Raw genomic sequence first — 13,891 nt, 5'->3', positions numbered from 1 at the left:
CAAACATGAACCACGCGTCTCACTGATGTGACCGGTCAGCTGAGGTGAGCGGACCCTGTGGACGTCATCCAGCAGGAACACGCCTCCCTCCTCCGAGTCCACGTTTTTGCAAATCCAAAAATGGAAGATTTTGCTTCAATTCGCGGTGGAGAAGAGTTCTTTGCAGCAGATTCCTGACAAAAAAAAAGAAGAAGCAATTTCAGCACCAAAAATCGAATGAAACAGCGGTGCACGGGAGTCATGCAGAAAAGCCCCCCCCCCCCACCCTCTCCTCTGGCTGTCCAGAGGACCCCCGCTGCCCGGTGAAGCGAAGACTCAGGGTTGTAGGCAGGAGTCACGAGAAGGGCGCGCTCATTAATTATCTCTGCCTCCCTTCCTCCCTCCATCCTCCCTTCATCGCCAGCAAGGTTAATCCCCCCCCCCCCCGACTGCCCCCCTTATCGCCCAATGAGTCTCATTTTTCATGCCCCCCCCCCCCGGTTTCCATCCGTGACCCCTCTCTCTCCCCGGCTGCTTTTCTGAACACTTGCATCGTCCCGCCGCGTTCACTTTTCTTCTGTCCCTCCTGCACTTTCTTTCCCTTTTCTCCTTTTTGTCCTCCTCCCGTCCTCCTCCCGTCCTCCCCTGGCCTCCCCCCCCCCTGCCCTCCTCCCTCCCTCCTGTGCTTACCTTGAGCGGGAGAGCGGCGAGAGTAGATCTATTACAGCTTATCATTAAAGGACAGGCCAACGCCGCGCGCTGGTGAAATATGGCCGCTGTCACAGCCCCCGCCGGGCGCGACCCGGGCGCACAGCTCGCAGGGCCGTTAGAGGGGGGGGGGGCGGGCGGGCGGGCGGGCGGTATCAGGCACTTAATTCAAATTAATGAAAGATTTTCAGGCTTGATGTCGCCCGTTTGACAGTGATTTGGAACACAATTAACCTTGTCTACCCCCCCCGCCACACGCCCACCTCCACCCCCTCGGCCTCATCCTCAGTCTCCCTCCATCCCCTCTGCACCTGTCACGCTCCTCGACACGGCCTTATTGATTACGAGCCACGTGGAGACGACGATGTTTCATTAGATAACTGACGCTCCCTGCTGCCGTGCGCCCAATTGAATTAGCCCCGAAACGGCGGAATCCACGCGGCGGAACGCGCCGCGCCTCGTTGGGGGTTTGCTTCGGGCTCAGAGGAGGCGTGGAGGCGATGGCGGTGCCAGCGGCGACAATTGGCGGCGGCGTTCATCTGCATTCATTTTTTCAAGGCGGACGCAGCTGAACAACGCAAAGAGCCGATTGTATGACTTCCATTCACGTCGAGCTCTGCTGCATTATCTGTGAAAGGTGCAATGGATTTCCACTCGCCGACTTCTTTAAAAGACCATCCGTCCTGTCCATTCCACCTTGGGCTCGGGGTCACGGCCCCAAGCAGCCGATAGCGCTCTCACACTCCCACACACACACACACACACACCAAATAACACAACACAAAGGGCGAGATGCTGTGCAAGAGAGAGTATTGATGAGGCTTATGCATCCGTGTTGTTGAAGTGGGAAACTACTGCATTCCGTTTTTTACAGAAAAGAAAACAACGTAGAAAATAGTTGCAGTAGGAATCTATAAACCTTAAGATTCACATGGTAACAAGCTACATAACACAGCAAAAGTTTCTCATTGAGTTTATCTGCTAGAATAATGCAGGCGTGCACTGAAAATGCTAACACGCGTGCAGTGAAAATGCTAACACGCGTACAGTGAAAATGCTAACACGCGCACTGTGAAAATGCTAACACGCGCGCTGGGGGTCGTCGTGGCGCAGGGGTTAGAGAAGGTGTGCTGGGAAGCACAAGGTTGTAGGTTCAATTCCAGGCTGCCCCATGTTCCATGTCGAAGTGTCCCTGAGCAAGACACCTAACCCCTAATTGCTCCCCAGGCAAAAATGTGAAAAAGCCATGGGTTTAAAGTGTAATGTAAGTCGCTTTGGATAAAAGCGTCTGCTGAATGACCTGTAATGTAATGTAATGAAAATGCTAACACGCGCGCTGTGAAAATGCTAACACGCGCGCTGTGAAAATGCTAACACGCGCGTACAGTGAAAATGCTAACACGCGCGTGCAGTGAAAATGCTAACACGCGCGTGCAGTGAAAATGCTAACACGCTCGTGCAGTGAAAATGCTAACAAACGCGTGCAGTGAAAATGCTAACATGCGTACAGTGAAAATGCTAATGGTCAAAGTGATAATGGCAACACGCGCGCAGTGAAAATGATAACACGCGCGCAGTGAAAATGCTAACACGCGTACAGTGAGAACACATTTAGATTTTTTGCGTACAACCTAGTGAGAATATTCAAGCAGGAAAGTCATTATACAGTCTCTAGGGAACATTTGAAGGTAATAAAATGTCGTAACTAACAAGTCCTACAAACATCGTCATTCTTCGCACTCCTTAGCGGCTTCATGTGAAACAATGTGGAAGCGCTAGACATTTATGTTGGATCTGACCTCAGACCTGCTTGTAACAGTGAGCGGGATATTGAGATAAAAGACTCGAGACGCGAGAGGAAGGCGTCGTTTTTGCAGTGACAGCATGCAGGTTAGCGGAGTGACACGTATCCATTATGTCAGCGCCTCACCGCAGAGAGCCGGCGGTTACCGCGGTGACGCGGCGATGTGACGGACAGCGAGGCCGTCAAAAGGGGCCTCGGGAGAACTCGCCGACGTGACTCCTGTCGGGTGTGAGATTGAGGTTTCGGCAAACGCCTCCAGACGTGGGAAAGACTAACAGGCGAACATCCCTTCAGCACGGCGGCCAGTTTCAGTCATCACACGCCTCCTGCGTTCCAGTTGCGTCCTGCTGTGCGGGACCTTTTTAAGCAGTGATGATTAACCAGCTGTTGACTTGCAAGGACGACAAATACAGAAGAAAGCCCTGCAGCTCAGTCTCCCAACATCTTTTTTATTGTTGTAGAGAGGAAATAAGAGAACTCGGCCGCACAAAACCGCACATGTGCACGCGCAACACGCGTGTGCTCGGGGTGTAGTTCAACCAGTTCCCCCCCATGACTCACGACACACGCGTGTAAAGAGCTTAGCGCGAGGTGGGAGGGGATAAGCAGCACCCCTGATGTTTAAGCTGCCTTTGCTTTGAAGCAGATGTGTGTGTGTGTGTGTGTGTGTGTCTGTTTCGGTTGTGTGTGCGCCGAACCAAACGTCACGACTTTTTAACGCGTCCTCATCAGCCCACTGGTGAAGTGAAGCTGATCCGTTGCGAGGGAAACGGGGCAGGAACCGGCCTCATCGGTTCACCGCCGGTTTACGGCGTCGAGGAGGTTTCGCGCTCTTTTCTCCCCGAGCTTCCCCCGGCCGCGTCCCGACCCACAACGACCGGTTGTGTAGCCCGCCGCTCTCTGGGACGACCAATCCCGGCGTTCATTTTGTGACGATTGACTTCATACTTGTCCCAAAGCCCTGATACGCATGAATTTGCAATTCCAATCCAATATTTTTAGTTGATTGAAGTTGATTTAATAGGAATTTTTCAGCCAGGAATGATTTTAAACTGAAACTGACTGCGCCTCAAAGCATCGGGGCTCCGGTCTGAAGCTGCCGTGCGCTAAGTGTGACTGTCTCTGCTCTCCCCGTAGACCATCGTTCGAGGGAACCGGCCCCCCAAAGACGCCTCCATCAACGGCCTTCTGGAGGACTTCGACAACATCTCCGTGACGCGCTCCAACTCCCTGCGCAAAGAGAGCCCGCCGGGCCCCCACCAGGCGGGAGCCGGCCCCAAGCCCCCCGGCGGCGGCGGCGGCGGCGGCGGCCGCCCCGGCGCCCCGGAGGAGAACGGGTTCAGCCACTACTACTCCCGCTACTCCTGCGACCTGGACACCTCCGGCCGGGACTTTTCTCTCGACGCCGGCAAGCCGAGCTTCTCCGCGGACGGGGACTGGGCCGCCGGCAGGCACTACCGGTTCACCAAGCAGAACGGCCACTCGTACCCCATCCGCAGCCCCTTCTACCCGGACGCCATGCCCCAGAAGGCCGACTACGGCAAGCTCCCGCCGGACTACCACACCTACCTGGAGAGCAAAGGCCGCTCGGCCGACGAGGCGGCCTCCACGGTGGGCAGCGGCGTGGGCTCCAGCGGCTACTACCGGGCGTCCGTCGGCGGCTCGTCCAGCCAGGACTACCGGGACACGTCGGTGGGCACGCCGTCCCGCGCCTCGCTGCGCAGCGAGCAGATCAACTACCCGGACAGCGAGTGGAGCTACGGCGGCCTGCGGGACGAGTACGAGAAGCGGCCCAAGAGCTCGTACGTGGCGCAGACCAGCCCCACGCCGGCGATACGGCAGCGGTCCCGCTCGGGCTCCGGGCTGCAGGAGCCCAACGTCCCCTACGCCGCCGGCGGGGCGTTCAAGAACCCGCCGCAGGCCCACCCGTACAGCTCCTACACCTACCCGCGCCTCTCGGAGAGCCTCGCCAACGTCCAGACGCTAACCAAGGTAACCAGGCGCTGATGTTTACAGCCCCGACAAGTAGAAACACATCGGAGGACATTACCTAGACGTGTCCCCCCCCCCAGAATATTCTGTCCTTTTCTCCTTTCTCCCCTGTCCTTATAATCTCATTCCCGCCCCGTGCATCCTTCAGGGCCTTCTGGCTTCTTCCCCGAGGGAGGCGGTGAACCGCCACACACAGAATTACCCCTCTTTAGTGTCTCTGCACACAGATCACTTGACGCCGACCGTCCACCAGACAGCCCGGAATTACAGGCGCCCCTTGAATATTAAGAACAAAGACACCAGGAAGAAAATATGGATTCAGCTAGTTTAAAGATTCAGAGAGAGACTCAGGCGTGTTCCTGGGGTGTCATGAGCAAATGTAAAATAATATTCATACCTTAATAACAGGGAGAGGCTTAAATTGGCATGTCTCGTTCTTTAGGTCATGCAACCTTCGCGCCGCAGTGTTGCGTGTGCGTGTGAATGAAGCCACGTGACTCTGAACCAGCTCTGTACACAAGATGTGACCAAAGAGGAACAAACCAGAGGATCCCGCCGATTGGCACCTCGGGATGATTAAAAGCGCAAAATCTGAAAAGCCGATGGCGCATTGCTGAAGTGAGAGGGGGAAAAAAAAAGACGAGCGTCAATGCGAAGGTTGAAACGAGCGGCGGCGTGACGTGCTGTTTGTGTCGTTTCTCATAGCGTAAAGCTCCCTCTGTCGGCACCGTGCGCATGTCGGCTTCTCCGAGGGCCCGATGGAAGCTGCGCTGTGCTGAGAGGCCCAGATTCCCCCGAGTGACCCGAGGGACCCGAGAGACTCGTCTCCGGCGTCAGCAAACAAACCGTCCGCGCGCAATGTGACCGTATGTTTCCGATTCACTCGCAGCGGGTTCGCTCGTGGCCGTGGGGGGGTCGGGGGGGTCGGGGTGCAGGGGGCGAGTCACACAAACAGCGGTGCTCTTCGTTAGACGGGCGGCGCGGCTTCTCCTGCGCCTCCTCGCGCACTGAGACCGGGAACTGGGCTCGCTGCTGATGTGGATCCCGCGGCGCCTTGATGAAAAACCATTTAACCTGCATGCTTCAGTAAATAGCCACTCAGGGTGGGAAAAAAAAAAGAAAAGGAAAATCTGCCGCGGAGAATGCAAGAGCAGCAGGATTGGAGGTGCTGCAGGGGGGAGGTCATTTTTCTTGCATATTGGTTTATTATTTCCACTTCTGGGGCCGTCTTGCTCGAGGAAACCGAGCGCCGTGTGTCGGGAATGTAATGGTTCTGGGTCCAAAAGGAGACGTGAACTCCTTCCCAGTATATTAAATGCGTTGTTAGTATTTGCAGAGATGTTCTATATTTCAATAATGGTTTAAATATCACCCCCCCCTCCCCCCCGGGGAGGAGTGGGCCGAGGACACAATCGCATCCTAATTTGCCGTGTGATGTTCGGAGGTTTCCCAGCTGTGGCAGGAACGCCGAAAAGAAACAAGGAGTCATCTGGCAGCTTAAGAATCACTATTCTTCTCGGCTCACGGACCTTGTAACAAACACGCCCCCCCCCCCGCTCTCATCCTCTACCTTTTCTTCTCTTTGCCTCGCTCAGCCCACTCACACCACCGGAGTAAATCCCCCCTTTTTCTCCCTCGCTGTTGTCGGGAGCCGGTGGGGATGAAACGGTGTACAGCACACTGACTTGGCCACACACACACACACACACACACACACACACACGCGCCGGCGTGCGCTCCCCCCCCCTCTCGCTCTGCTCAGTGCCGCAGCTCTCGGTGACAAATTGATGTTGCGGCACTTTCCCTTTTCTGCAGCCTCAGCATAAAACCGGCCCAACGATGTTCCACCGGCGAATTCAATTTCACAGTTGAGTTGGGTTGTTGATTACCCTGCCAAGCTCAGATTAATGCGCGTTTAACCAACATGGATCAGGAGACCCCCGGCTGACAGCCAGCCAGCCAGCGGTGCCGGCCAGCGGTGGGCCGCCCCCCCCCACGCTACACCTGCCTCATAGTGATTGATTAAAAGAGTTCACACCATGTAATTATACACCATCCCAACACATCAGGGCTCCTCCTCCTGCCCTGTCAGTGCGTCTTTGTTGTGAGTGATCGACACAGAGAGAGACACAAATAAAGGGGAAATAAGAGGAGTTTTTATGATTTTCTCAGTCGTGCTGGAACATTTTTGTAGAAGACATTAACAATTAATCTCTGCTCGGTGGAAGCAGCTCGAGTGTCCGTCGGTCCACGCAGGACTATCGATGTTTGGTAATTACACTGTCATCTTCTTTGTGTGTGGAAGATGGATTGAATCAAAATAAGTCCATTTAGACCCGTAACATACCAAAAAATGTCATTAAAAAAACAGGTCAAAATTTGATCGTTTGAAAAAAAACTGCTGAAATATTTTGTCAAAAAAGGTTTTTAAAAAATTAGGTCGAACTTTTTTTGGGAAAAAAAGTCAAATGTTTTGCCGAAGAAAGTCACAATAGGTTGTGTCCAAAAAATAAGAATGAATATATAATAATTAAATTCAATATATTTTTTTTTTGGTCAAAAAAATGTTTTTTTACAAAGTCAAAATCTTTTCAAAAATAAATTAAAAAAAACACTAGGTTGAAATAGCAAGTTGCAGTTTGGTAAAATAAAAAAGAACTACAGCTACAGAGTATGACGTGACAAAAAAATGGATTCTGAAGTTGTATGTGCGTGCATGCATTTGTGTGTGTGTGTGTGTGTGTGTGTGTGTGTGTGTGTGTGTGTGTCCGGCTGATGTTTCTCGAGGAACGTGGAGGCGTGTCCCAGATCTCGACGCTCCCCAGACTCCCGGCTGATGAATGGAGAAGTTTAGGTCCTTGTCCTGTGGACTAAATGTCCTCCGTTAGGTCCGTCGAGGGATAATGTACCCGCAGACGTCCCCCGGAAGTTACAGCCGGCGAGGACACGAGTTCGCCGGCGCGTCCGACGCGGTGACATTCGTCCACGCCGGGCCGGCGGTGCACGCGGAGTCTGTGGAACCAGACGGGCCTTTTTTCCTCCCCGAATAACCTCGACCTTGTTCTTTCTTCCTTCTCCAGGGCGACTACGAGCGTCCCGCGCGGGACGGCAGTCCCCAGGTCGCGGGGGGCGACACGTACCCCCGAGGGCCCCTCAAGCAGCCGCAGGGCCACATGAGGCCGCCGGGCTACCCGCCCGCTCACCTGCCCTACCCGCCCGTGTTCCACCATTACAAGCCGTCACCCTACCACCACCCCCCCTCCCAGCCCAGCCCGCCCTACACCCCCCAGGTACGGCCCGCGTAGCAACAGAGGAAACGACCAGAATACATGTGGTGTAATGAAGATGTCTCTGTGATTTGCTGCGTGTTTTGAACACAGGGGGCCTACTCGCAGCCCTCCTCCCCCTACATCCCCCCGGGGGGCTACCCGCCCCCTTCCTGGGGGTCCAGCTCGGACACGCAGCCTTCCAGAGTCTCTCACGAGCAGTTCAGGGCTGCGCTCCAGCTGGTGGTCAATCCAGGTGGGGAACGCAGCGCTTAACCTCCGTCGCCGGCCCGCCGCCGCCGCTCCTGCTGCCGCGTCCACGCTGAGCCTCGTTTTTTCGTGTGTGCTCCCCCGACCCCCCAGGTGACCCTCGGGAATACCTGGACAGCTTTATCAAAATCGGCGAGGGCTCCACGGGTATCGTGTGCATCGCCAGCGAGAAACACAGCGGCAAGCAGGTGGCCGTGAAGAAGATGGACCTCAGGAAGCAGCAGAGGAGGGAGCTGCTCTTCAACGAGGTGCGTGCGTGTCTGTCTGTGTGTGTGTGTGCGTGTGTGTGTGTCTGTCTGTGTGTGTGTGTGCGTTTGATGTTTTCATTGTGACGACGTGACGTGAGGGCGGGCGGAATGAAGCCATCTCCCCCTGCTGCGTTCCAGGTGGTGATCATGAGGGACTACCATCACGAGAACGTGGTGGACATGTACAACAGCTACCTGGTGGGGGACGAGCTGTGGGTCGTCATGGAGTTCCTCGAGGGCGGGGCTCTCACCGACATCGTGACTCACACCAGGTAGATCGGCGCCAGGCGCCGACGCGGCCCCTTTGCTCCCGGAGGATTGCTCTGCAACTTTTTCCCCTCTGCGTCGTCGTGTGCCTCTTTGTTTTAAGCTTACTTGGTGATTACAGTCATTAGCGCGCCGTGTCAGCAGTAGCGCCGCGCGATGTCGGCCGCTAATGACACGCTTTGGTCCCAAAGTCTTCTGAACGCTCTCCCACACAGATGTGTGTGTGTGTGTGTGTGCGTTTGTTTCAGTTCACACACAAGCGCCTTTTGAAGCACAAATGAAAATCTCAGTTTAGACGATATTATTGTGCACAGAACTTTTCTCTTTTTTTTAGTTGTCTACATTCTTTCCATAAGATATTCTTCTGAGTTTTGCATCAGAACAAAGATCCAAAGTGAGAGGAAACAACACGTCTGTCAAATTGATCTCCGTGGATGAAACATCCTTATTAGATTTAGTCTCTAATCAGGCCGCTTACGTCTCCATGGTAACAATGTAGGTGTGTTTCTGCTTGGTAATTTCAGCCGTATTTGTCCAGGTGGAGGCTTTGTGTTTATCAGCATGAACACACACACATAAATCTAACACTCACACGCAACGCACACACACACATCGAGCTCGCCGCGCTGCATGGCGTCCATCTTCTTAAACTATTGCGATCACGCTCAAATTTCAATTATACTAAAGAGTTTGTTAATGAGCTGCACTTTTAATGTGAGTGCAAAAGCGTTTATGTGTGTGTGTGTGTGTGTGTGTGTGTGTGATTCTCCACTTGACAACCTTTTCAAGCTCATTAAAAATGTTTTTCACTTTGTTTGAAACAATTTTCTGTTTCAGCGATCCTGTTTTCCGTTCAAGTGTGTGTTTTCATTTCTGTGTGTTCACGTGTGTCTGTGTGTGTGTGTGTGTGTGTGTGTGTGTGTGTGTGTGTGATAAGGCGGCGCAGTAAGAGGTGAATTGTTTCTGCGTACGCGTCTCCATCTCGTTCACTTTGAGTTAGCCAGTTGTTCTCCGTCAGCAGAAGGCTCATTTATCTCTTCTGATTGTAAATGCAGGCATGTGTGACTATAGGATCTGCTGTGTGTGTGTGTGTCTGTGTGTGTGTGTGTGTGTGTGTGTGTGTGTGGGCCTCGGGGTTGTTGTGTGTGTTCTATATTCATGTACTACACGTTTATATGTTCCCTGTAATCGTGCACACGTATGTGATGGCCAGCTGGGTCTGGATGTTGATGTTCTGTGTGAGCTCAGTGAGACGCGCTGCATCGCCCCGCCTGCCCATATGGGACCCACACACACACACACACACACACACACACACACACACACACAGTCGCTGCCGGCTTATAATCCCTTTAGAATTACAGTAAAATCTGAAACTGTGATCGTTTTTACCACTAAAACGTGTTTTATTTCTTAAATCTTTATGTATTGAATCTGTGCTTTTAGTTACAAATTGACTTAATACGATTTGTTGGAAGATCACATCTTCCTCCCTCACGGACCCCTTAGCTTATTTTTACCTACCCACAATGCATCACAAAGAAAGCACATAACAGAAGATGGTAGACTGTATATTTCGATGACGAGTTGCAAGCGGGAGGCCCGGAGGCTCCGCCCCCACTCGCCGCTGACGCGTGCGCCCGTTCGTCTCCCCGCAGGATGAACGAGGAGCAGATCGCCACGGTGTGCCTGTCGGTGCTGAGGGCTCTGTCCTACCTGCACACGCAGGGCGTCATCCACCGCGACATCAAGAGCGACTCCATCCTCCTGACCAGTGACGGCAGGGTGAGTGTGTTCAGACTCCGCCCACCGGGGTGCTATCGAGCCTACGTCAGGTTAATGAGCGATGTCACTCCCTTGTTCCTGTCGATCTCACACACACACACGCACACACACACGTGTGCACACACTCTCGCTGACCTTCTCCGCGGGCGCCACTCGTCAACAGCCAGTGCCAGAAACTCATCATCATCAATTACCACTGGTCCCCCGGTAATTAAATCTCGCCTAATTCCTCCTAACGAGCTGATAAGACGTGATTAATTGAAGGCTAATTAACCGCTAATACGGGAGATCAGCGTCTCCCGTGAACGCGCTTCCTCGCCGCGGTTTCTGCGCCGGTTCGCCGCAGGGAGCGGAACCTGAAGCCTTTTTATCTTCTTGTGTGCGTTTTGCAGATCAAGCTATCAGACTTCGGCTTCTGTGCCCAAGTTTCCAAAGAGGTGCCCAAGAGGAAGTCGCTGGTGGGCACGCCCTACTGGATGGCACCGGAGGTCATCTCCAGACTGCCTTATGGGACCGAGGTGAGGACCACGCACACACACACACACACACACACTCACGTGGATGATCTACGCGCAGAGTGAATGTTCCTCGTGTGCCTGCAGGTGGACATCTGGTCTTTAGGCATCATGGTGATCGAGATGGTGGACGGAGAGCCGCCCTACTTCAACGAACCCCCTCTGCAGGCCATGAGGAGGATACGGGACAACCTGCCCCCTCGGCTAAAAGAGTCGCACAAGGTACAAAAAGACCCGCTTCGCTCGCTCGACCTCTTTGAGGTGGAACGTCGTGGTGGGGGAGCTGAGGGGTTTTGCGTTGTGTCCTCAGGTGTCCTTGGTGCTACGGTCCTTCCTGGACCTCATGCTGGTGAGGGAGCCGTCGCAGAGGGCCACGGCCCAGGAGCTCCTCCAGCACCCCTTCCTCAAGCTGTCGGGACCGCCGTCCTGCATCGTGCCCCTCATGAGACACTATCGCCACCGCTGACCTGCTGCCCCCCCCCCCCCCCCCCCCGCAGACCTCGGGAAAAACAAAAAAAAGAGTTAAACTACCCCCCCTCACACACACACACACACACACACACTGCCAGGGTGGCACTGCCCTGACGACCCCCACCCAACCACCCGCAGCGCTACACCTGTACCCGTGACGTAGATTAGCCAGAGGAATTACACTTAAAGACAGAAAGAGACAAACGGGAAGAAAAGAAGGAAACTTTGGGAACTCGGCTCCGCAGGGGGCGCGACGAGGTAAAAGTGGGCTTTCTCTCGTCTTCTCTCTTGGCGGCGCACCCCCCCCCCCGCATACACCCCCCGCCCCTCCCCCCGCCGCTCCGCAGGGGGCGCGGCGAGCCGCCGACGTGGTGGAGGGATCCGGAAACCGAACCGGAGCGATCCGCCGGTCCAGCGAACACGTCTCTCCTCTCACACACAAACAGTGTAAAATGTATTTTAGAGAAACTTGTACAGTTTTGATAATTTGCAGTATTTTATCGTGTCGTAACCATTGTAATATGAGCAGTATTAAATAGTTTCTGCAGAGATTTTTCCTACTGTTTATAATCCAGTTTTTGCTTAAAGATATACGAGACCCAAATAAACCTACCTAAACCTAACTGTTACTAAAAATACTAAATATATTTATTATCTTACATTTGTAGACAGAACTTCCATTAAATGTTGGGAAAAAAGGGTAATGAGGGGATTTTGTATGACGTTTTGAAGTATTTATTTATTTATTGGAATAGAAGGATTCCTTTTCTTTGGTAGTGTGGCCTTTTGTTTTGTTTTTGGATTTTACATTTCAAAAAAACGCATCACAGACAGCGATCAGTTGTTATATCATCCAAGCAATACCCCGATCCCATTGATGTACTTATGATGCTGTACTTACACCCTGCATTTAAATGTAGCAACGAGACCAGTGGGGGAAAAAAAGAGACCGGTTTTCTTTTTATATCAAGAGTCTCATTCTGTTTCCATCAACGCCGGGAGGCGCCCGTCCAAGACGCCGCCCCCCCTCCCCCCTCCACCCCCTTCCCCCCCGGCGCAGATCTTAGGATGCCGATAGAAAGGTCTCGTTTTCTACCCACATCCTCACCGTCATCATCTCACCGCTTATCTTCAGTGGGACGACTCGCTATCTGTGCAACCGTGCTGCCATTCTCATCTGTGGTCGGACCGGGAGAACAGTGTAGTCCCCCCCCCGCCGCGCCGTTTTTTACCCATCATTCACTGTGATATGTAAATACAACTGTGCATACGTGGACGTGTGTGTGTGTGTCAACGAGCAAAAGAGGTTAGAGCGTGTTTATCTCTGTACAACATCTGAACGTGTGCGTGTGTGTGTGTGTGTGTGTGTGTGTGTGCGTGTGCTGCCGGTATCCCTCGACAACGTGCCAGGACCTGAATGAGTAACACGTATCTGTGGTGTTGGCTTGTACAGTGATATTGCATGTTTGTTATCAGTGAAGCTGGTTTCAATTAAAAAACGCCCATAAAAACATTGAGATGTGTTGCATGGATTTTTCCTCCATTACCCTCGAGATTCTTCTTCTTCTTCTTCTTCTGTGTCTCATATCAAGAGATTCTTCATTTTGGGTCTTCCACATTCTTTATTTTCAACAGTTCTCATCTCCCGACTATTTCACCCTAACTTCACCCCCGAGCCGAGAGGCAGAAGGACTCGTCGGCGGATCGCACGTCGCCACGATCAATGAGGTCATTTCTCTTTCCTCCCTCTCGAGCCGTTTCCCTCTGAGAGCCTGTAATGGGATATCGATTCCGCTCGGACAGAGAATGGAGCTTCTTCCTCCGTCGGCGGCCCGGTAAATAAAGCACAAGTAGCGGAGGCCGGTGGGTCTGCAGGGCGTCAGTGAGCCTCGCGCCGGAGACCGGAGCTGCTGTTGATGTGAATCATGCACACAAGCACAGGGGACTTTCTAACGCTATTTAGATCATTTCCATTTGCCTTTTGAAGAGAACATATAAATGCAAAACACGTGAACGCGCGGAAACCGAACTTACTGAACAGACAGCGGCTCCAATGTGGCAAATGAAGCTCAGGCAGCAGGTGAGTTTTGTGATTTATTCTGATTTAGTGTTAATTCGGTGACGCTTATGCGGCCTTGTAACCTCCGGTGTGCTGTTTTAACGTCACAGGTCGTTAAAGACGTCCCGCCTGTTTGCAGCTGATACCATTGTCCGCGTGTTGTGCAGCAACCTCGGGGCCACGCCAGCGTGTTGTTGTTGCTGCTGCAGGTTTTTAACACGACAACGACAGTGCGATGGAGACGGAGTCTTAAAATTGGTCTGATCAATTGTTTCTCTACACCACATATGTCAGAGTCAAGGCCCGCGGGCCACATCCGGCCCGCGAGAAGGTTTTTTACGGCCCCTGGGATGATCTTGATTTATTATTAGAACCGGCCCGCAGACCGCAGCAAGCCGGCAGCCCGCAGATCTTTTACACGCACCAATACTACATTTCCCACAATGCAACGGTGACGCACCGAGCAGTAGGCTGCTTCATTTCAATATTTATTGGCACAGCAGTTGTCAGCATCACAGTAAAATTAA

The 13,891-nt window shown here is 53.0% G+C and overlaps 1 protein-coding gene across 9 annotated transcripts in view; it reads left to right on the top strand.

The window, feature by feature from the left end:
• Nucleotides 1-12,818, top strand: part of pak5 (p21 protein (Cdc42/Rac)-activated kinase 5) — a 36,706-nt gene extending 23,888 nt beyond the window's left edge. For all 9 annotated transcript variants that reach the window (XM_078093582.1, XM_040160162.2, XM_078093586.1 and 6 more), the window contains 9 exons: nt 3,629-4,483; nt 7,564-7,773; nt 7,864-8,005; nt 8,113-8,267; nt 8,406-8,539; nt 10,193-10,319; nt 10,712-10,837; nt 10,922-11,056; nt 11,145-12,818. In XM_078093582.1, coding sequence (XP_077949708.1) covers nt 3,629-4,483; nt 7,564-7,773; nt 7,864-8,005; nt 8,113-8,267; nt 8,406-8,539; nt 10,193-10,319; nt 10,712-10,837; nt 10,922-11,056; nt 11,145-11,300 — 2,040 coding nt within the window. In that variant the 3' untranslated portion in view covers nt 11,301-12,818. The remainder of the gene's footprint in view (nt 1-3,628; nt 4,484-7,563; nt 7,774-7,863; nt 8,006-8,112; nt 8,268-8,405; nt 8,540-10,192; nt 10,320-10,711; nt 10,838-10,921; nt 11,057-11,144) is intronic.
• The last annotated feature ends 1,073 nt before the right edge of the window (nt 12,819-13,891 follow it).

The sequence above is a fragment of the Gasterosteus aculeatus genome, chromosome 18, assembly GCF_964276395.1.
Source record: "Gasterosteus aculeatus chromosome 18, fGasAcu3.hap1.1, whole genome shotgun sequence".
NCBI lineage: Eukaryota > Metazoa > Chordata > Actinopteri > Perciformes > Gasterosteidae > Gasterosteus > Gasterosteus aculeatus.
This window is presented reverse-complemented; position numbering and strand designations above follow the sequence as displayed.